The 24,182-nt window shown below is 46.3% G+C and overlaps 1 protein-coding gene across 2 annotated transcripts in view; it reads left to right on the forward strand.

The window, feature by feature from the left end:
- Positions 1-1,415: 1,415 nt before the first annotated feature.
- The window catches only part of SYNDIG1 (synapse differentiation inducing 1), a 72,564-nt gene continuing 49,797 nt past the window's right edge, over positions 1,416-24,182 (forward strand). The window contains exons 1-2 of one of the 2 annotated variants that reach the window (XM_035561777.2): positions 1,416-1,658; positions 14,387-14,956. In XM_035561777.2, the coding sequence (XP_035417670.1) occupies positions 14,477-14,956 (480 nt within the window). In that variant the 5' untranslated portion in view covers positions 1,416-1,658; positions 14,387-14,476. The remainder of the gene's footprint in view (positions 1,659-14,386; positions 14,957-24,182) is intronic. The other variant, XM_035561783.2, reaches the window with a different exon arrangement.

Genomic DNA, 24,182 nt, shown 5'->3' on the forward strand with positions numbered 1-24,182 from the left:
TGAGGGTGTCCCTTGTGTAAGACTGGATCCCAGATGTTACCACCATTTCAGCTACAGAGTTGTGTAGCACTGCCTGGAAAAGGTGTTCCAGGACCTCTTCTTTTTGGTTTCCATAAGGGAAACCAAGCTCTTCTGAAAGGGATATCTCCTGTGGGAAAGGATCACTTACTACTGTTTTTGGAGGTATATTGAATTAAATCTATCAGACCACAAAGGCTATTTTTATGGAAAGTAAAATTAATAATAATAATAATCAGGAAAAATGTTCGGATGTTTCTGAACATTCAAATACTATTCTGATTTTTTTTGTTTGTTTTTGTTTTTCCAGAAGATACAAGGTTTTGAGTTTCTATCTTTTTTTTCTGGGATGAAAACGAAATATCCCGGGGGTTCCATTGGACTAAGGGGAAGGGAAAGTATTTGCTCACGTTGAACAGTGAGCCCAATGAGAACTAAAATATGGTGGAAGAGGGGGAAATGGGGCGGGAGGGATTTTCTGCTGAAAATCCCCAAGACAGGCGCAAGTTGTTTAGCTTGTATTTTAAATCTTGAACATCCTCCTTCAGCAACGATTTGGCATAGGTTATTCTGAGAGTCTGAATAACAAGCAGTAGGCAAAAAGAGAGAGAAAACAGCCTTACCCCAAGCAGAGAGGTGGATACATCAAAAACGCACAGGGTATATAAGGCCTCGTGTCTCTCTCCCTGCGGCAGCAAAGGACAGCAGTGATCTAAACTGGGCATGTGATCTTCCAACAGCATTTTAAGCCATGTTGAAGCATCTAGAAAAGTGGTGACAGAGAAGCTTTTAGGCAAATGACTTGGCTAGCAGGCCGGCTGGGGATGTGAAGAGGAATGAATGAACCCTGCTTTCCCATATTATTTATGGTTATTAGGAAAGCAGGGAACACCCCCTCAACGCTGCAGCAGGCAGCCCAGTGTGCTCGCCACGATACTAAAAAAAAAAAATCAAGCAAATAAATAAAGTTCTTCAGACCTGCTGGAGCCTTCCCCAGCTCCTCGGGGAGTTTGTGTGTCCATCTCGGGGCCCGCAGGTGCCCGTGCCCCTGGGGGAGCCGTGCTGGAGTGCCTCTGCGGCAGGGCAAGGAGGGTGCAGGGGGGTTGCCCGGTGGGAAGAGGGGCGCTGGGTGGGGAGCAGCAGAGCCCCCCTGGCTGGGAGGAAGGCCCCGGGAAGAGGAGGAGGAGGAGGAGATGGGGGACAGACGGCGAAACGTTTTGCCTTTCCCCCCGGAGGGACACCCGGGGGGGTTGCGATGCTGCTCCTGCTGCAGGAGCAAAGTTGGCCGCGCTGCCACGCAGGGCTGGTTCTCCTGCCTCCCTCCGCCTCCCTCCCTCCTCCTCCTCCTCCTCCTTCTCCTCCACCTCCTCCTCCTCCTCCTCCCCGCGAGTTGAGCGCACAGTGCAGCCCGGCGGTGCAGGCGGCGCAGCCCCGCCGGCCGCTCGCCCTGCCCGGCCCCCGGCTCCCCCCTCCCCGGTCCCCCCCCCCGGTCCCCCGGTGCCCCCCTCCGTTCCCCCCAGCCGCCGGGATGCTGCCGGGCTCCTCTCCCGGCCGCTGAGCCTCCGGCGGCCCGGGGAAGCCCGGAGCCCCTCCTGCAGCCCCCGGCGGGCGGATCGCGCTGCGGGTCACCTTGCAGGGAGGTGAGTGACCCCCCCCGGCTCCTCCGGGGAGCGATGCGCCGCATCCCCGCATCCCCAGCCCCCTGGGAGGGGGGGGGGGGGGCGCCGAGAGAGGGCGGGGGGCACGGCGCTTCCCGCAGCCGCCGCGGCGGAGGGTCCCCGGGGGGAGCCCCGGGATGGGGGGGACCCCACCGAGCCGGGGTGGCTGGGATCCTGCCCCCGGCAGGTAGCTGGGGGGGCCCCCGGCCCGGTGCTGCCCCGGTGCCCCGCTGGAGAGCCGAAATCTGCATGCCCGGTCCGGCACGGAGCGCCTGGAGGGGGTCAGGGGAGGGATTGGGCTTTTCCCAGGGCCGTGGGAACAGTGGCGAGTTTTCTGGAATGGAAACTGTGCGTGGGATCCCCCTCTTTTTCCCTTCCCCAGGAGGAGCCCCCTCCTGCTCCCCGTGGCAGAGCATCTTCCCCTCCCCTGCGCCCCGGGATAGGGAGAGGGGGCGCGGGGTGCGCAGCCCCGGGGCACAGCCTGAGCCGGGGCAGGCTGCGGGAGGCTGGGCTGCTTGCGGCCCCAGCTGCCCTCCTGCCTCAGCACCCCGTTCCAGAGTCGCTGGGTTGAATTTCTTTTCCTTCCCACCCCTGTAGTTTGCGGGCAGTAGCGGCTAAGTTGGAGAGAAGGATGGTTAGAGGTGAGGAGGCAGGAGCGATCCCTGCTGTGTAGTGGGGTGACCTTGGGTAAGTAACCCACGCCTGCTGCTTCCTTCTGGGGCAGGTACCCCTAAAGCATCCCACAAGGAATCAAGGAGGACCTTCCAGTAGGCACAGGCTGGCAAAAATGCTTTGAGACCTTTCTGGAACTGGTGGTGCAGAGGGCAAGCCTTCCTGGAACAGGGCTGGTAGCGCTCCTCAGTCCAAAATGCAGCGCAGGAGGAGAGGTGCAAGGGTCTGCCCGGGACCAGCAGTGGTGGTGGCTTTTTCTCCCCTAAAAACCATGGAGCTACCTAGTGGCAGGAGTTGCTCTGGAGAGCAATCTGTTGAACTGTGTCTTCAAAATAACCGGAGGGAAAGCTGCAGCCTCAGCATGTAATGAGAAGGACGCCAAAAATAAATAAATCTAAACTTCCAGGGAGATTAAATATTCAAATCACAAATAATTAGATATTAATCCCTCATAAACAGGGCATTAACAACAATTAAAAGATGCTTTGATATTCTTAAACACAAGAAGATGAGTTAACTGGTATTTTCAGGGGGATTATTATGTATTATAAAATGCAGCCAGAGCAGAGAATGCACTTTTCTACATTCATGTATTTAAATGACTTGCTCTTAATTATAGTTAATGAGCTATCATCTTCAAAGAAGCTGCATTTAGATGCTCTTCATATTAGTTTCAAATTACTTCGCTCCAAAGAATAAACCACTTCTCATTTTACTGGCCAAGGTGACATTTTATTGGCAGTTTGGTAACTACAGGTCGTGTCAGTGTGTATGTAAGATGAATGCATTTGTAAGAATTAAGTAAGTTTCCTCTTATTAAGTGGGCAAGCAGACATCTCACATCACTGGTACCGTATGCTCTGGAATAAATCTCACATGCTCAGGGAGGCTCTTAGTTATACAAATGCAGATGTAATGCGGTACTGGTGTGCATGGGCACCACCATGACACATTTAACTTGATGAACACTGCTTGCAGTATTTAAAATGCCTTGGCTTCTAAGGATAGTATCAGAGAAGAAGTGCCAACATAATTGGGCAAGGTTTTTTGTCCATGTCTCTACTATGAATTTGCATTTGTAGACATTTATAAGTCAGCTATAAATGCCTCTGTCCAGAAGAATTTGCAATACAGGTTGTTTGGTTAGTAGGATTGCAGATTACATATCGGGACTTCCAAATTTTGTTTTCTTCACTTTGGAGACTCAACTTTTTATAGGTCACTGTACAGCAGAATTGAGGAAAAAATGGAAAAGAATTGCAGACTGAAACATGAGGAAAATGCTCTGCATGTTCAATGACTTTATTTTGACAAAACTGAATGAATAGTGTGTGTGTGTGTAAGTGTGTCAGTGTGTATCTGTTCATCTCTGAATACACATCCTCTGGCTATCAAAACGAACATTTCTGAATACTCTCTCTCTGGTAGAAGTTGGAAACTACTTTGAGCAATGAGATCACAGCAAAATGCTGCTCAGCAGATGTAAATGTCAGTAACCCCAAGGATTCAGGTGGAGCCAGACCAACTTTTGCACTAGATTCATAGGTGGTATAAGATTCAGAGCTTTGAGTTTAATGTCATAATATTGAACGAATGACGAATTTTGGTTGTTTTCATTGCACCAGCAAAGACTGCATTTTAAAATAGTGGTGCAGTACGTGAGAGGTGTGAGTCCATGCATGCCTTTAGCACTCCCAATTTTAAACATGGCATCACTGCAAATGTGTATCTGTGTATCTGCATCTATATAAAACCCGAATGTGCAAAGTTCCCTCATTAACCATCCACCCAAATCCATGCAGTAAATTATTTCTGTCACTGAGCTCTGAGACTCCAATTCACTGAGGCACAGGAAGAACGAACTGACCGGTCACATCAAGCTGCTGGAATTTGAGCAGATGTTTAATGGGGTTTATGTGGGTTTATGTGCTTTGAGTAGAGCTCAGACCCCTCAAAACTCCCTGGGGATAGGGAAGGTCTCTTAAGTTGCATTTGCAACTGGATAACTTTCTTGGAATATAATCATGGGATAATCAAAGAGTTCAGCTCCTTGAGGGGTCCCCTGATCATCCTAGGTCCCATGAGATATCCTGCCTGGCATCAGGTCGGGCAGGACAGCTGTGCTCAGCGTGCTCCTGCAAAACATCTCTCAGAGGAGCAGCCTGCTGCATGCAGTGCTCAGAGCGTGGTTCCCACCCCATTCACCCACCTTTCTGCTCCTATTCTTGTGTTTTCTGCAGCAAAATAATCTCCCTTCTCCCCACTGCATATGGCTTGCAGGATCACGGAGGCGATGTTGCGTGGAATTGCTGCCAGCTGAATGCCTGTGCCTCCCATACAGAAATTTCCTATTTTTATAAGGGAAGGAGAAAGAGGAAAGTCAACGTAGGGTTTTTCTTCAAGATCTTGCAATGTCCTGAGTCTAAAGGGCCCCATGTTTCATTTCAGCTCTGATTTCTTCAGGGATGGTTGAATATGGGGTTAAGAAAGGTCTGTAAAGGTCAATGTACACCCATTGATACTATTTTTCAGCATTTCCCTGCTTGTCCTATCTGCCTCCAGCTACCAGTCTTGCTATATCTAAATCACTTCTGTAAAGGTTTTGTCCCACAGCATATTTCAGGCTCTGCAATTCTTCTAGAGCCTGATGAAGCAAGCCTGATTTTATTGCCCCAGCAGTGGCTGTTTAATCTAATCATCCTCGCCCTGATGAACCAGCACTAGCAATTTTACAGTATCACAGAAGCATTTTGCTAACAAAGTGACTTACAACCCTGAAGTGCTTTCCTTGGGGCAGGAGAAGCGGACACCTTCATTTTGTACTAAGCCAACACCACCAGGCTGTTTTCCTGTTCAGTTCCCTCTTTATTTATCATTCCTTCCTTAGGAAGATCTTAACTCCTAGCTTAGAGCATCACATATCTGAGTGTTTCTGTCTGTGCACCAGCCTGGTTACAGGGATTTTAGGTCAAAGAGAGGCACCAGACTCAGCCCACAAGCAGACCAAGAGGGCCAGGGGATGCTATGATGCTGATATTCCTGTGTTCACGCACTCTGCGTTCATTTAAATGCTCTGCTGCATGCTGCAGGGGATCTTCGCCTTGCTGCAGGTTTCTGCAGGGCAGAGCATCAGGTAGTTTATTCTAGGCTGGACAATTTCAATTCTGTTGCAACAACAGGCACAACACTGAAATTAGGCAGAGAGATTTTTGTGGTAATTCACTTTTACACAGACCTTTAAATCTAGACTGACTCTCAGAAACCACCTAGACTCAGCGGTGCAGGAACCAAGAGGACGGAGGCATTGCATCTTTTCATCTGAGGATACGGCTTGTCTGTCAAGTAAATGATGACACACAGTGAAACAAATAGTTAGCTGTGTGCAAGTTATCACTCTTCAAAGCATGGATAGTGGTTAAATCCACAAGAACAATTGCTCTGGCCTCAAACTCGGCACGATAAGCGTGGGTCTAAGCTAAAGTTTTCCCCACAAGCTATAGCAGCTCTCAGTCAGAGGCGAGGATTGCTCTCCACTGCATGCAGGAGAGTCATGGGACTCTGTCTGGATGAAGTTTTTCTCAGTGAGGGCACTCGGTACAATTAAGAATGCAATTATACACCCCAGAGAACAGCCGCATTCACTTGCTTTGAAAGCAAAAGGCAGCACAATTTTCTGCTCCTGGAGTTGGCCAACAGATCCTTCAGCCTGACTACTCCGCTGAAGGTAGTGACCTGAGTTGTTTTATTGTGTGTAACTCTACTTACGGTCTCATGAAGGTCAGTTTTATGGGGCTGGACTTAACTGGGGAGTTTTGCAGCACAGCTTTATGGGATGGCTGGAGGGAGAGGAAACGTCAGCTTGGCCATCTGTTGGGAGAGGTAGGGCTTTTATAGCAGGAATCACTCCTCATGCCTCAGTCTCCCCAGTGTGAAGTAGTGGGGGGGGGGTGGCTCAGAGGGGTGTCGTGAGGCTGGATGCATTTGGGGTTGTCAGATGGTCCCGTTCTGCAGTACTGGGGATCTCTGAGTAGCAGTGCTGCAAAGGACCCAGCGATCAAGCTGGCACAAAGGCATCCTTTGCTCTGCAAGCTCCTGGATGGCCAGGCTTGGAGAGGAGGCTACAGATTTGCAACCAGGAGAGATGGAGGAGGTGTGAGAGGAGCGTGCATCAGGCATGTGCACAAGAGGCTCCACTCATGCGGAGGTGCGGAGTTAGGACAGGGTCCACTGGTTTTTACAGGTTCACGCTGAACTTGCCAGCCGCTTGGCCAAAGACTGATTCATAGCATTGATGTGTCCGGATGTGGTTAGGTAGCTGATAATAGCTTTCTGACACTGAGCTTTCCCCGATTACTTTGGTGAAATGAATTTCTTGCTTAAAGAGGCACAGAGCCTGATTTTTGACTGTTTTCACTTTGCAAAGTAATTGCCGTAAGTTGTGCAGATGGCAAGGTATTTTTATACCGGCGCCTTCCACAACAGAGAGGGTTATTTACATTACAGCCAGGTGCTGTTATTCAGGTCAGTCATTTATTAGCTGGAAAGTGCAGTTCTGTCATCAAATGAAAAAAGTTGTGAATTTGGACTGAACTCAATAAATTGTTGAGGCTGTCAAAACTGGTCGGGAAGGAGGATGGCTAGGAAAGCCTGAACGTGTCATCTTTTATTGGAGACAACTTGAGGCAAATTGAACTAAAAGCAAGTTCGTTCAATTAAAAATAAATAAATGAAACATTACAGTTAATTTTGGCTAATAAAAGATGTTCCCATCTGCTCGAAAAAAAATATTTTCTTGCAGGCTGAACATTTTATATTTTAGGTCAACATGAGGTAATTCCACCTGTTTCCCCTCTGTTCTTTGGTTTAGCTGCTGAATCAAGCAATCAATTATTCAGGCAGACCTAATATGCATATTGTAACTGTTTCCACATTTAAATATACCTCTGGACAGGCAATCAAGAGACCTGGATTTTATTTCCAGCTCTGCTACTGTGTTTGACATGACCTTGGGCATCTCATTGCACCCCGACTCCCTCCTTTTTAGGGCAGGATAGGCCTGTGTCTCACAGTGGATTTGCTGCATATTGGTAATACTAAAATAGCATGGAGGTCTTTTTACTTCTACCATTAGCAATTAAACATTTAGCTATCACTAATGCGTGCATACCCAATTCTCCCAGTGTGAGTTAGTTGCATTGCTTTATGAAACTCTAGAAAGATTGCACTAGGAAACCTGTAGCCTCCAAACCTCTCCATGTGGTTTTTGTCAGGCTGCAGGTCTCACTATTTGCAGCTCTTCAAGAAAGCTTTCTACCCTCTCCTTTCTCTGTGCTGGTAGTGTGGGAACTAGCGTCAAACCCAACAGAACTTTGTGGACTCCAGTAGTCATGAGGCAGCAGCAGTTTCTGGTGACACAGGTCTGCAAGGTGTGGTTATCGTCCCTTCTGGCCATGCAGGCATTAGGTTTGGAGTCACTGAGGGGTTAGCAGGAAGGTGCAGGAGCAGTGGTGTCTTCTTGGGAGCAGGGGAGACAGGTGGGAATCTGCTAGGAACAGGAAGATTTGGATAATGGAGTAACTCAGGTTGAAGGAACCACAGGTAGTCTCTAATCCTACCTCTGTCTTAAAGCAGGGTCATCTCTGGGTCACAAATTTCTCAGATCTTCATTCAGTTGGGTCTTCAAGTTGGGTCAAAATCTCCAAGGATGGAGACTACAACCTCCATGGACAGCCTTTTCCCATGCTTGACTCTCTTCATGGCGAAAAGGTTGGTCCTTATATCCAGGAAAGACTTGTGCAGAGGAACACAAGCTCTTTGAGCCCTTCCTCCTAGCTGGATCAGAGGAGAATGGCAGGGGCATGGCCATAAGCCTTGGAAGCGGATGGGGATTCCAGCATCAGCATGTCTTGCCTTCCTCTGCAAGCTTTCCTGCCCACAAACCAAGTATTTGAGCTGATGCTGTCTCTCCTGGCCAGGCAAGACCTTGAGGTTGTGGTTCTGCCCAGATAAATGTCTTTCTGATCTGGGGTCTGGGGCTTTTCTGCATTAGTCTTGTTTTCCAGAGGTAACTGAGCTGGTTGTTCACACAGACCTTTTGGTACCTGGCAGGGTGCTCCCAAAAGCTGAAACAACCTGAGGCTGTGTGAGAGCTGCGTGGAGGGGAGAGCCCCATGGAGGCCAGAGGACAACAGCATCCACTGGGTTACAGAAGAAAGAAGGAGCTTTGGGATGGTGGGCACTATCAGAGCTGGCTGACACTCCTTGTCTGACAGAGCCTGGGGCACAGCGTTTAACTCTTCTCTCCTTACCCTCTCTGCAGCTTGTATTTTTCTGCCTCACACCCTTTGCTTAATTAGTTTGTCAGCCACTGTCATCAGAGGAGCCTGCAGAACACCCAGCAGAGCACAGCCTTCACTGCAGCTACCGTAGCTGGGCTCTGCTGTGGCACAAGTGATAGCTTAATAAACCACAGCTTTGCAGATGAGATATCCTGGCACAGGTTACAGCTTCTTATTAAAATAAGAAAGAGGGAGAGAGGGGGAAAAAAAAAAAAAAAGAAATTGAGAAAAAATGAAGGTTTAAATAATGAATAGCTCCACTCACTTTTAGTGCCAGAGACCTGGGTAAAAATTTCTAATCCCCAAGGAAAAAAATAGATCGAAGTTTGATCTAGTATTTGTCAATAGCTTGAACTTGGTTTTCCCTTCTGGTTCCAGCCTCAAGTCTGAAAGTGCAGAATTATTTCTGGTTAGCCTGAGCACCAGTGAGTGATTTGTGGGAAGAAATTCAAACCGTGTGAAGACAAATGAAACCTGAATCAAACCAGTTAAATTAACTCTGCATCTTGGAGCAGATTGAACAGCTCTCTTATTTAAAGGGCTCTGATGAGTTTCATTTTCCTGTCAGCATCATTTTGAGGCCTCGCTGAGGTCCTAGACAATGAGAGTGTCTCTCTTTTTGCTTTGAGTGTTGGCTCCCTGCGGAGAAGACATCCTCTGATTGCCTCAGGTTGTCTATCAGAGGATGTCTGCTCAGTCGCGCTGCCATCCGGGATCCTCCAGGCTGCAGCTTGGCCTGGAAATTGGGGCAGTCTTCATTTTAGCACCTGCCTGTGAGTTGTGAACATGTGAGGCTGGAGCAGGTCAGGCCAGGAAAAGCCCTTAATGAAAGGATGGTGACTGATCAGCCTCCCCTCCAAGGAGTTCCTGCAGGCAGAGTACAGGCTCTGAGCCTTTTGCCCCCAAGCATCATTCACAACCACGTGCCCTTGTCCCTTGCTCCTCCAGCTGAACCTGGGGGACTCACATTATTTTCTTCACTTACCTGAAGGTTAGTATTAAGTTGAAAGGGTCTCACCTGTAGATTGCAGGTGTATTGTTACTCTACAGAGAGACTGCCTGCCTGACTGTCCTATGCACCTTGCATAACTGCAATTAATTTCTCCCAAGAAATATTGTCAGGTAGGTGAAATGAATTCCAGGCCATAAGTCTAATTCTCCTACCAACACCAGGATAACAGCAGGCAACAAAGGCCTTCGAAGTGTGATTTAACTCTCTTCAGCCAATGGTTCAGGAGAGAAAAGCCCAGAAAAGGTTCTCTTTTATCAGTGAAGACATGAGATTTCATTTGTGGCTGACAACACTTAATCCTGTTTTCTTATTGTTGAAGAATCTCTGGGAACCTCAACAGTTTCTCAGTTTCCCCAGACAGCCATTGACCTTGTTTTGGCTGTGCATCAAAATGCACTGCCAATCAAGGTGTTATTGATTTAAACCTAATGGCCAGCCACTCAGGAATTTCACCTGGAAAAGAAAAATCAATGCCCCGTTATAATTATTATTATTATTATTATTATTAGCTATTAAGGTAGTATAATGGAAAGGTACAAGAATCTCACCATTTCCTCACCACTAAGTCACACACTTGCAGGGCTGAGACGTTGGGTCAAGCTCTGGAAAGGTAGCCAGCCAGCTACGGATTGAAGTGACAGTTTTCCTTGATTGCATACTGCCATCCACATCTCTCTTTGCTGACCTTCCCCAAGGCATATGCAAGCTGCACAGCTATGCAGGGCCCCGGAGAGGATGCCTGAGCAATGCATTAGCCCTCTTACTGGAGGAGCTCTGTGTAGGAAGGATGTTTCCTGTCTTGTCCTTGCCTCATTTCAGATGTTTTCTTTCCGTCCTCCCCCATCCCAAGGGGAAAGTGTCACTCAAAATCTGCAAGATTGGCTTACAAGACTGGTTTAGATGCGCAGCAGGTAGGCGCTGGCCAGATAGATGCTTAGATCCATGGTAGGACTAAGCAAACACCACCTGCTCTGTCCTATCTAGTAAATGAGGCAGGCCTGGATCCACCTTATCATCCACAAGCTGAATGGTCCAACATCAACTGTGTCCAGGCCACTAAAGTCTCTTACTTGCCCGAACAAGATTGTTCTGCGCTTTGTACCTCTCAGGAACATCCATGGCACTTATTTACTGCTGGTTGGGTATTGCCTGGGAGAGGGCACAGGCTGAAGCCAGGCTGTTGGGCGTGCTAACACTTTGGTGGTGTGGGTGATGAGGGAGCCTGTATCATAGCTGCCTTTAGGTCCTTGGTATGGTAGAGATATTAGCTGTAGAATCCCAAATATATCGTAAGCAGTCCTGGTTCAGGACTTTACAGAATCATATCTGTTGGCACTCCAAAGACTTTGGAGCCAAATTACCTTTTCCAGTGTTGTTGAGTCTCCATCTTCCTTTTAACAGCCAATTGGAAAGGCAGCTGGGAAAGTGATTGGAGAGGGAGGAAGGGGTGGCTCGGGACAGTCCTAAATCCTGACAACACCAACATCCCTTTGACTTCCTTAACCGCTCCTGGGTCTCATGTCAGTTGGGCATGCCAAAGCATTTTTCCCTGTGGCCTCTCTTTACTTTTCTCCTCTTCTTCCTGAGGAGTGTGGAAAGGACCAAAGGATGGCTTTTGTTTCCAACGACTTTGGACCGTTGCCATGTAAGACAGCTTTAAGGAGGTGGGAGTGAACCTTCCTCATAATCCAACCCTTTCAAAATGACCTCTCAAAAATTACATGAGGAACATATATTAGCCTGCACACCAGCCGGCCCTGGTGTCAGTATGTGTGCAGAGCCTCATTTGCACCAATTCAAAGCAAGCATTTTCCATGAAGACAGTATAGCTGTCAATGCAATGCCTGGGGTGAGACCTGCATTTCCAGAGCCAAGCATTATCTGGATGATACAGGAGTGTAGAGGCAACATGAAGGGAATCTGACAGTGCAGCTCGAAGGCATGAGATAAAGCTGCTTTAAAATGGCATTTTCCCAAGTGCTACTCAAACCAGACAATACACATTTGTTGGAATGTTGTGAGTTCACCAAGAAGCAAGGCCTGGCCCACGCTTTGCTGCAGCCGTTGATGCAGTGACCAAATTATTGACCCTTTCATTTGTTTCTCTGGGAGGGTATCTATTTGGTTTGTACATCTTTTTCCCATTCCTGCTACATCTGTGGCAGAATTGTAGAGTATTTCTGCTGACCATCTCTGTTTGCTTGGACTAATGCCAGAGCTAAGAATGTCTCTAAGACAGTTTGCAGTTTTGAGTGAAGTCTCTCTGACTTCAGTGGGGCCAACAGTTTATGTCACGTGTCAGGGAGCCTTGCACATTTTTCAGGCTGGCTCAGGGGGAACTGAGCAAAGCCTTGTGACAACTTACTCATTAATCACTGAGTTTTTCTCAGCCTCTGCCTCTGGTGATGTGCTTTCCTTTTTTTTCTGTGGGAGGGGAGGGTGGAAGAAGGGGGAATGATTATGTGCAAACAGTTAGAGAGATGACAGAACGATCCCCTTAGCAAATGACCCCACCAAACCTGGGTAAAGCAGCAGGTATTCCCCAACTCAATTTGTGTCAGGGTCCCACTGTGCCTCTGGAGCCTAAACAATGAAATTGGGACTGCTCAGTAACCTACAGGAGACTGTGCATGTTGGCACTGTTTATGGGACCATGATGCTTGCAGAGCAGTGGATGGAAGATGGTATTTCTGCAAGGACCAGTCCTAAGGCACATGTGTGACATGTTGGCCTCCCCATCTACTCTCTTCTTGCTTCCTCCAAAAGCAGCTTCACCTTACACCACCATGTCCGTGCTGACACAAGCTATTACTCAGTGTCACCCCACTGTGAGTGGAAAGAGGGCACAGTCCTCTGTTCATTTAGCACAGACGTAGTTTCATATGGAAAGGAGTTTTCCTTGGAAAGGCAGAGCACCTGCTCTCAGTCTTAGCTGCTGCAAAGGGATTTAGGTCTTTCCTTTGGTGAAACCGAGTCCAAGCTTCCAAACTAATTTGCAAATCGTTTTAATTTTGCCAGCATGTTCCCCAGGTTTGGGGCTCAGAGAAGCGCAGCGTAAATTCCACAGGATCCCACCATCATATATTTTCACTTGTGCAGCTTTCCTGACAGCTCATTTAGAACAAATTCTGAACTATTTGCCAACACATTAAAATGGGTTTTCTACATGTTAAAACAAGTGCTTTCTTGCACATTAAATGAGTTTCTTACTTCATTCCTGGTGTAAGAGCAGAAGACCAGCTCTTAGGAGTTTAAATATCTCTTGTAAGCCAAAAGGGAGACAGAAAATTTTTGAAGGCTAAAATTTTATAGAGGAAATACATTTAGTTTTTGCTAGCCATTGCTCTGTTAGAAGATCTCTGATATAAAGGAGAAATAGAGAGAAAACATCAAGTAAAAATAATACATATGTATGTTTGTTTGCAATTCTTGTTTTCCTCCAAGCAGCACTTTGGGGACAGGTAATCCTACCTTAACAATTTAACAAGTGTATTTGAACCTTAAAAAATGTATTTGAAGGCAGAAACATTTCACGTGATTCCTATGCAACATTTCATGTGATTCCTATGCTTGGGCCCAGAAACAAAATCCTGAGCTCATTGCTGCCGTGATGCGTACAACCATATTTCAAAAAGCTTATTCCTTTGGCTGCACCTGAGCAGAAGAGGTGTCCTGGTGAGAAAGTATTTGGTTCGGGGAAAAGTACTTTTAGCCTTCTGAGCTATCCCTTTGATTTCTTATACCTTTGTGCAAGCCACACAAAACAGAGCCAGGTTGGTGAGCTGAGACAGACAGCAATTGTTTTTCCTGTGCAAAAGGAGGTGACCAGGTCCTGGGGCTCAAGCAGTTGTGCCCCTGTTTGGTAAATCAGGATGGGGCTGCTCATGCTGACCAGCCTTGTCACAACCCTTTGATCTGTCACCATTGGACAGTCTCAGAGGCATTAGAAGAAGTAGCACACCCACAGCAGTGCTGGGGATTTGAGGTCCTGTCCAGAGGAGGTTTAATTCATCTGGGTCAGATCTGATCTCACCTTCAGGTGTTGTTTTTTTTCCAGTCAGTTTAAGGAGAACTGTCTCCTTTTTGCTTCAGCTGTATTTTCAAAGGGTAGCAAAGCACTTGCCAAGGGTGAAAGGTAGCTGAAGAGACTGACAGCTGAGCACACCAGCTGCCTGCCTTTTGTAATTGCAGTTTTCCAAGAACTGAAAACGGTTCTTTTATCTTTTATCTTTGTTTAGTTTTGGTGTGTGTGTTTGTTTTTTTTTAAACCTCACTTATCAGAGCCTTTAGAGGAAGGGGACATTATCTTCAGAATGACAGTGGCATATGGGTGGGGATGGAGGGGGCATCATTGCCCTTCTCTGAGAGGGCCCACCATTCATCTGAGACATCTCAGGAAGTTCTCTGTGACCACACACTATCATCTGCTCCTGTTCACCTCATGGCTTTTTTGTTATTGGTGGTTTTATTTTGTTTTGTTTTGTTTTTGTTATGTTTTGTTTTATTTATTTTATTTTATTTTACTTATTGTCTTTCCAAATGGAGATATATTTGAAAAGCTAGGCGTGTGCATACATGAGGCTGTATTTCCTCTTGAGATAATACTAAAGACAAGCGAATTTGAGTGCCTTTATATGCCATTCACTGCTTATGTCCTCACCTTGGTGTCTATTTCCTTTCTTCTTCAGGAAAATGGGGGCCACTGCCCCAGTGTGACCCATCTCTAAGGTACAACAAAACACAGACTGCCCGCCGTGCTCCCTCAGACACCTCCCAGTATGGATGGCTTGATTGAGCAAAACAGCGTGCTGATGCACAATAAGATCGCCGAAGCCGGGAAAAGGAACGGTTTAATTAACACAAGGAACTTGGTAGCAGAGAGCCGAGATGGTCTGGTCTCCGTCTACCCAACCCCGCAGTACCAGGGCCACCGAGCGGGGAGCCTTTCCTCTCCGAGCTGCCTGGAGAACGGCAGGAGCGACCCCGTGCAGCAGCTCCTGGATCCCAACATGCTGCAGCAGACGGTGGAGTCCCACTACCGGCCCAACATCATCCTCTACTCGGAGAACGTGCTGCGCTCGTGGGGCGAGAGCATCGGCTCGGAGTGCTGCGAAACCACCTTCATTGAGGACCGCTCCCCCACCAAGGACAGCCTGGAGTACCCGGACAGCAAGTTCATCGACCTCTCGGCAGATGACATCAAGATTCACACCCTCTCCTACGATGTGGAGGAGGAGGAGGATTTCCAGGAACTAGAGGTCAGATGTCACTCGGGATCTTTGGGGAAGGCTTGGGGGGGAGAACATAATGGGCTTAAGTGCACAGCTTCTGAGTTCTGGTCTTCTTGGGATCAGATGTATTGCTCTTTCCTCCATCCAGGACAGTGAGCATTTGCTCATCTTTATTTGTTGGGTAAAGTCCCAACTCTGTGGATATTCCCAGTGAATGGGCTGGTCACAAAGTAAAGAAGACCCATGTGCTTAAATGCAGGTAAGGCTGGGGCCAGGAGCATCTGTCCACAGCTTGTCTTACTCAGCAGACCAACATCGTCTGATACTTTCTCCTGACTTGAGCTGGGTATAAAGCTGATTGTTTTGCTTACTGGCTCAAACACGAAACATGTCTCTTTGTGAAAACAAAACCAGAAGTCTCTGGGTTTCTAGCCACAATGAATCCCATGCGTTTGAAAAAGATTTTTTTCTGATGGAGCAAAACACTTCATTACACCCCAAATGTGATGTTTTCTTTCACTAGGTTCCTGTGCTTCATTGATTGCTCACATGAAAGTAATATAAATTTTGTTCTCCAAATGGGGTACTCTATGGAAATCAACTTCATTCTTTCTTAAATGATGCATTTTTAACTTTAGAAAATCTCTGGCTATTTGGCTGAAACCAGCTGCCCAAAGGTAGCGTAGATTTTTACTGGCCAGTGTATGTGGGAATGGAGGGTGTTCATGATGCTGCTAATTACAAAACTTTTTCCACTATTGACCATAGGCTCCTAACCTAGCAAAGACCATTTGGCAGTCTGGAGCAAAGGCATAGCTTCAACCTGAATGTCCAAGATGAGATCTAGAGATTATTTTCTCATGTTCTCTCTTGCAGGGTTTTTCTCCATTGAGACCTAACAAGTCCTAAAACTTCTATTTTCACCTCCTGTAATACCAGTGTCTCACCCTGCACAGGGGCAACTCAACAAGAGCCTGACTGTTTTATTCTCCTTTCTCTCTGTATTGCTAAGGTATAGAGAGAGAGGTGTTTTTCCTGGTGTGTGCCAATAATGTAGTATTCAATACCTCCGCAGGGAGACAAGAAGTTTCTCTCCGGGGCCCATGATGGTGCTAGCTCAAATCACACCCTTCTGCAGCATTTCAAAGGGGCTGTGGGAAACCTCATTTTTATAAAATAATAATAAAAGGTCTAGGTACTGCCTTTTTGCCCTAGATTCTGTAATGCAGCAGTTGTGATGCAAGTGACTGCAGCAGGCAGTAATTGCCTAATGGTGTTATTGACACATCTGGCCTGACATTGAGGCAGAAAAAAATAAAAAACTACCTCCTGTCAATCCAAATCCAGCAAGGCTTTCTTTAGCTAGAATGGGCTAAAAAAAGACCAGGGAAATATGCAGAACAACAACAACAACAAAATATTTTGTACCAAGAATATTTTGCCATTTCTTGGTGGGATTTTTAAAGTGCCTTTGCAATGTACAGCATTCTATCCATTGGTACCACAGGAGCCTGTATCAGCTTTGCAGAGAAAACACTCGTTGCCAGAAAATCACCTGTAAAACTGGAGATCTGGGGAAAGGGACTTCACCCTCCTCCTCCCAAGATCTCCAGGGGAGAAAGGAGAGAGTTTATCTCCCCATGCCTTTGCAAATGCTTGTAACATGCTGCAACAGTGTGTGCATCATTTTCCCAGGGTTCTCCTTCCTGTCCTTCTGTGTTACTGTGCTTGTAAACAAAGAGGTGTAAGGATGCCCTTCCCTGGGCTTAATTAGTACAGAGGTTTGCTAGAAATATAGCTGCATGTGCTGAGACTCCAGGAATGAAAAAAAAAAAAAAAAGTATTTGAAGACAGCAGTCACCAAGTGGAGGAATGAACCATACTAGACCTTTAACTACATAAAAAAAAATTGCCTATCTGTCCAAATGAGAAATACAGCATCTGAATCATGCAGCATGAGTCTGGCCCAGTAGAAAGCTTTTCCCCCCCCCCCCCCCCCCCCCCCAGTTACTGACAAGAAGAAAATGCATTTTTAAATTACTAATACATCCAAAGTAGGGTGGAGAGGTTTAGTAGAAGGACTGGGAGCAAAAGTTAGGAGAACAGCAAGAGAGGATAATATAGGAGAGGTGCAAGCTTCTGCTTCCACACTGAGAGACTCAAAGGGATTTTTTTTCTCAAATTTTGTTTCCAGGATGCATGGCACATTTCTGAGTATCTTGCCACATTGACTGTCATGCCACAGCTCATGGAGGGATGGGAGATGCATAGCCTAAGAACAGATCAGAGTTTAGTTCTTCTAAGGCTTTTTTGTCTTTATACATCTGCTTTGGCACTTCCTTCTGGGGGAAAAAATAGCATCAGCTACAACAAAACACTAACAACATTTCCCTTTTGTAAACTTTAATAAAGAGGGAAGCTTCATGCAGAAGAACTGTTGTCTTTTGGTCTCTTGGAGATGGGAGCTAACTCCTTGCCATGCACATCAGGGCAAGGAAGGTCGCTTGTCAATGCAGGCGTCTCAGTAAAATGTCTTCTGGGAGACAGAACAACCCTGGGGTTGTGAGTTTTTTCTTTTCTGGCCTTGCTCACATCTCTCTGACACTGCCTGTGTTAGTGCAAAGCACCTGCCTCAGGGGTTTCAGGACTGGATATTTAGTTTCTTGGAAATGTGGAAATATCTAACTCATCCTCTTGCAATGAGCCCCACCATGTAATACTTACCTGGAGTCTGTGGACACATGACAGGAACAGCTTTTATGCACCCTGCTGGTCAGTGTGTTTCTGCCAATGTTTTGTTTTTGAAGAGAGTCAGGCTTTTGACAAGCAGAAAGATTGTTGTTTTCTTGCAGAAAACTTTGCCACAGCTGAATGTACTGGGAAAAGCCAGCTGTTTTGACTGACAGTGATGTGGTTTCGGTTTGAAGAGCTGACCCAGCCAGGCTGCAGGGGTTGCTGCTCTGCTGCCTGTCATCCCCTTCAGGATGGGTTTCACCAGTTCATCAATATCTTCAACAACTTGCCTACAAGGAGACATCTTCTTCCTTCTCCAGGTGCAGCGAATCTGAAAAATCCTGGGAGATATAGTGGAGGACCAGGAGATGTCCAAAGCAGGGGTCCTGGCATTTGCTGCAACAATGCAGCCGTATTTAACTTTGGCATTTCTTTACCAGAAGTGTGTCTCAGGTCCTGGCATGACATTATATGGAAATCACAATTTTCTGGAGGAAAAAACATTTCTGCAACAGCTCTCATTAACATATCCAGCCCCACTTTGCTCCAGCAATTACCAGGCATGAAAGCAGAAGGATGAAGCATGAAGCATGAAGCATGAAGCATTCTGTCAAAGCTTTAAACTTCTTTCTGTGCCCATCCCCGAAATCAAACGATTCCCTATTTAGGTATCTCTGGAACGCTTATAAATATCTTATGAGTTCTTTATGCCACAACTAATGGGCAGACAACTTGTCAAATGTGGTGGCAGTGAAATATTACATGCGCTCCTAGCTGAAATACCCTCCTATTAGAGTTCATGTGTAAACGCAGTGCCATCCAGAAACATCATTTGTCATATTACACTCCTGCTACTCTTCCTCCTAGCCCCTAGATAGATGGCTTATTTAGAGGAATCCAAGCTATTGATGGCAGAAAATTGAATTATTCATATGTGTCGCATAAAAGAATACATCTGAGTTCTCTCTTAAAACCTTTTTTCCCAGCGAAGTCTGACACAGTATCTGCAAAGCGAAATAAATAGAATGTTCTAGGAAGTGAAAGAAGAAAAGAAATGTAGTGCTTTCAAGCTAAAACTTCCTTTTTTTTTTTTTTTTTCTCCCTGTGAATTTCTGGATGCTGCTGTGAAAACCCATCCCTTTGACACGAGCATAAAAGTGTAGAGACAGAAGGTGGATCCTAAACCATGTCCTGTTCCCTCTAACTGCTCTGCACAGCATGCACAAGCACCTCCCATCCCTGTGTCTTCTGCAATGTGAAGAGAAGGCCATGGAGGTGGTTTATGCAAGGGAACCCCCTGACATGCATGTCTTCTCACAATGCTGCCAGCTTGCAGGGGCTTGGACTATCCTGCATCATGATGAGAAGAAATGAGCTGTTGCGTCCTGAGCCTCCCCTGGGACCAGAAATCCAGAAAGTGTGTTTGGGCACCCCCTGGGGAGGTGTCCACCCCCTGGAGAAGAACCCTGGAAGGACTGCATGAAATTGAGTCTCAAAACAGTGGTAGATGTGTTTCAGTGTAAACAAATGGAAACTAATATGTTTACAGAAAAATAATCTAATCTATGTGGACTTGGTGCTGAGCTTCTAACTGTGAGCTGCAGCTCAGGAAAGAAACTGAGAAGAGATCACTTGTGAGTTCTCTGAAGTTTCAGAGCACAGTGTGCAGGTCAAGCCAATAAGACAAGAAAATTTTGGATGTCATAAGGAACACCACCGAGGACAAGACAGGGCACCGGCAGCATTTTGCTGCTGTATAAAAGCTCACTGCAACCCACTATCTACATGGCATTTGTATTTGTGGTCCTCACTTCTTAACGACGTAGTGGAGATAGGAAAAGGTAACAAAAATGATCAAGAGGAAGCTGCAGCCTCCTTACAGAAAGCAGTGAGAAATTTTGGGACTCTCCATTTTGTAGAGGAGAAAGCCGAGGGGTGTATGAACCTCTTGGATGCACAAGATCATGAAGGTGAAGGACAAGGTGAATGCAGACCTGCTGCTCAGCAAATCTGCAATAGTAGAAGCTGGGGAAACTTGAGAGAAACTTGAGAGAACTGTCGAGAGATTGCCTTAACACAGATATCTTAAAATTGTTCTTCACATACGTGGCAGTGAACACTTGGTGAACTTGCTGTCACAGGAGGTAGTGGTGGAGGAACAGCAAGTTCAAAAAGGATTAGACTGATTTATGGACAAGGGATCCATAAAAAGCTATTAAAAGCAATTGGCACAGTTTTTCTTTCTAATATCTTTCACACAACACTTGTGGATGCTGGGAAAGCACAAGGGATGGGCTGCAAAGTGTCCAGGTTTATGTGAGCTCCCTGCACAACAATGTCCTGCTGCTTCTGTCAGGGGCAGAGCACAGGGATCAACGGACCTGACCCCATAGGACACGCTTTATGCCCCTGTGTTCCTTCACAGGCACATTATTAACAGGTTACACGAGAAATTACACTTCATTTGCATTTGATTTATTTTCTTCCCTTAGAGGAGAAGCCACTGGAGTCTGGAGATACTGAGCCTTGCCAAGGGATATTAACCTTTAATAGCTAGCCCTAGGTGAGGGGAGCATGGCTGGGAAGTCACGTCCAGCAGTCTCCAAGTGCCCTTCTATGAATCTTGCTAATGGCAGCCTGGTCCCAGAGCAATTCTCTTTCTCATCATCACTCCCCTGAGTTGCTGGACTGACACTGTACAGGCCTCCAGCCCCTAAGCAGCAGGAGCTGTGGGTGAGCCGCACGCTGTCATTAGCAGAAGGTGGGGATGGGGCACACATCTCTGAGGAGCAGAGCACTAAGAAAGCTGTGTCAGCTGCAAAGCGACGAGAGGACAGCTGTGGAGGGTCACTTCCCCCCTAGCTTGAGCTGTGTAATGTTACTTTTTCAGTTAAAGTGTGCCTTCCCAGTGAACTCGGGAGTTCTGGGTGGAAGCCCCTGTCACTCACACAAAGATCAGGGATATTTACTTCATGGCTGTTATTACTGCTCTCCAAAAGAAGGAGTGTGATTTAGGAGACTATGGCAGCTGGCCTGGTCCTGTATGGATTTGTTTATGGCTTTCTGCATTAATCGCCCTCCAGAGGCAATGTGTTGAGTGTAAGTTACAGATGAGCTATAGACAGACTGGCTGTGGGTGTCTAGAGAGCATCACAAGGTAGTTGAACAAAATTCAGGAGGAAGAATGGGCTTGGACATCTGCACCAAGGTTTGTTTTTGTTTTTTTCTCCTGTAACATTTTGGCATTGTGAGGGGATTTACAAAAAGCTTTCTAAGTAAGGAGAGACACCTGCAAGCCCATTCTGGAAGGCTGGCTGCTTGACTGGCAAGGCATTTTAGACTGGGAGTTGAGGAAGCAAGAGGAATTTGCACCAGGTCAGGGTTTGTGGACTACAGAACATTTAAATACCTTTAAAATTGAATGGGAGCAAGTGGAAAACTCAAAATGGTAAAAGTAAATGAAATAAACAGCAAATAAATAAGTAAATAAATTATACACTGACATGCCAAAGAATCCGTGATGGCAACAGGCTTTAGAGACATCACCCACTAAGAAAGCATCAGCCAGGTGATGCTCAGTGACAAGCAAGTGCATTGAGGAAGAACGGTGATAGAATACAGCCTTTGCTGGGAGAACTACCTTCCAGCGTGCTGCCTTCACCATCTGCTGCAGTGAGGGCAATGCAGACTGCTTGCAGAAGAGCAAAGGGATGGAGAGCACTGGTCAGAATAGGGCCTCATGTTTAACCACATTACCAAACTAGGCATTGCGAGGAGGGAAACAGAGCACACATTATCTTACAGTTGCATCATGTTGGTCCTTGCCAAAGCCTGACCACAGGACCATCTGGATCTGAAGCAGAACACACATGTCCATACCAGAAATCAGTTTTGTGTGCAGTCTGTGTGTTACTGCTGAATCGGCTGCTTTGAAGGAAAAATAAATAAATAATAAAAAAAAAAAAATAGAGTCATGCCAAAAGGACTGTTTCCTGCAAGTCCATCAAAGATTGCTGGCAGCTGTGGTTCACAGCAGACCTCGTTGTCTGACTTCACCAATGTGACCAGCATTTAGCTGCTGGAAGGAACTATGTGACCCTCAGGTCCAGCCTCCAGTATGTCACAGGCAGCCCATGGCAGGCTGCCTGGAGAGCCTTTGTTTGCTCGTAATGTCTCAGCTGAGGTAAAGCACATAGCTTTTAGGGATAGCTAGCTTCAATTTAAAAAAGGTCTTTGTGTAATAGAAAATCCATTACAACTGCAGAAAAGTGTTCATCACCATCTCTGTTAAAAATCTGCACCTTGTGTCTGCTCTTCCTCTGTTCTGCTTTCAGTCACTGGGGTTTCTTACGATTTTCTGCCAAACAACAGAGCTGTCTGATCAGAAATTATCTACTCACAGAGGCACGTAGAGATTGTGATGAAATTGCATCTTAAAGTTATCTTACAAGTGAAGTTGGCCTTTTTACCTTCTTCCTCGGTGAAAGATTTCCTGCGGCATGATGCACATGGATTTTTGATTCTGAATCCTTTTGAATTCTGAATCTTCTGAATCCTTTTGATTCTGAATGCCTTGCACTGTGCCGAGTGATTTCTGCTTCCAAATTTGACTGATTGATTGACTTCTGCTCCTAGTCATTTGGGAAATGCCAGAAGCACCCCCCTTGAATGTAGAACTCAAGGTTTCCCATCAGATTGTCCAGCACCCAAATTCCAGCTCTGCAAAATCCCACAAACTCCGTGTCTGGGAAGTAGATACCTCCCTTCTCCCAACAAAGTTTATTTCTCCTACTCATCCTTCATTACATTCAGTTTCTGCAACAGTCTGCTTTATGTCCTGCCCACATCACTTATGCCTAATGAAGTGTAGGGCTGCAGAGGTGTGCACCATTTAGAAATGTGGGCATAAGAGAGAGTCAAAGAGCTGGTGTGGGGGAGTCCCATCTGGAGTAAGGGAAGGGAAGGGAAGGGAAGGGAAGGGAAGGGAAGGGAAGGGAAGGGAAGGGAAGGGAAGGGAAGGGAAGGGAAGGGAAGGGAAGGGAAGGGAAGGGAAGGGAAGGGAAGGGAAGGGAAAGGAGAGGAGAGGAGAGGAGAGGAGAGGAGAGGAGAGGAGAGGAGAGGAGAGGAGAGGAGAGGAGAGGAGAGGAGAGGAGAGGAGAGGAGAGGAGAGGAGAGGAGAGGAGAGGAGAGGAGAGGAGAGGAGAGGAGAGGAGAGGAGAGGAGAAAAAAGAGCTGCTTTCCTTCTTTGTCATTCTGTGTCATGCTGTGCTTTCTGCAGGATTTCATGCCCTGGGGAGGTGTCCTCTGAGGCCTGTTCTGGCAACTCCAATATTGCCAGCACTCTTGAAATCACCTCTTTCTCCTAACAGCCATGAAAATGCTTGTGGATAAACTGAAACTGGAGACTGCTTTATCCTGTGCTGTCTTTTCAGCTAAACTCCAAGCTTGTTGGCAAGGGACACACAGCAATAGTCAGTCAGGATGAGGAAGGTTGGTGTCATTGTAATAACTGTTTTTGCTACAAAGAATCCACTGAAAGCAGAAAGTCTCTACTGTGTGCTCAGCAACCTCAGAGATCATTTGCCATTTCTGCTACAGGGCTGTTTGCACAGGTATTTGTTCACACAGCAGCATCTCGCAAGGGGTGCAGAGAGCAGCGCATTTGGCAAGGGGAGTGACTGTGGACCTTGCAGAGATTACACATGAAAGCATAAAGATGTGTCTCCAAGACAAAGCCTGACTTCAAGTGGAAAGATGCTGCCTTCTGTAAATATTCTCTGCATGTTGTGGTTAAAAGTTGTTGCACAGTTACAATGTAAGTCGCTGGAACTGGTGGTCAGGTCTGAAAAGGAGTGAATCCCTCAAAATCCTGAAGAGACGGTCAGCTGTTGCTGCTGATGCTTGATGAGCCACGATCATCCTGTCCCTTGTCACTTACTGCATTGCAGCTGCATCAGGTTGTATTTTACTTTGTTTCCACCCCAAGGTTTTTGTAGCATCATGAAGACAGTGATGACTTTTGTTTGAGGAGCTTTGTTCAAAGAAGATAACTTGGTCATGTCTTTATCACCTCAGTAATAAGCCTGGAGTTACTGGGAGTTGCCACAAGAGTAACAATTAGGGATCTCTTCACTACTGATGAACAGAACATCACCTCAAGCAAGAAAGGAATGCTCTTTGCCAAGTATTTTTTTTTCTTTTGGTTACACAAGTTTTAATTTCATTGCTTACTCTTTGGCTGTAGTATGTATTGGTGGTGGTACTGTAGCAAAGAAAAAAAAATAGTTTGATATTCAGATTGCTTATTCTCATCCAGACCAATATTAAGTAAAGAAAAGCTTGTCTGTGCAGTTTTGCCCACCACCCAAACCTTGAAAATTAGTTAATTTGTTCTCTAGCTTCTGCAAGAGTTAAAAGCTTTCAGTCAGATTAGTGTGATTATGATGTAAGTACTATGTAAGTTTATAAAGAGGCTGTTAAACATGAAAGGAACAATGCTGTGGACAAGAATATTCCTGAT

This window comes from Cygnus atratus, chromosome 3 (assembly GCF_013377495.2).
Source record: "Cygnus atratus isolate AKBS03 ecotype Queensland, Australia chromosome 3, CAtr_DNAZoo_HiC_assembly, whole genome shotgun sequence".
Lineage (NCBI taxonomy): Eukaryota > Metazoa > Chordata > Aves > Anseriformes > Anatidae > Cygnus > Cygnus atratus.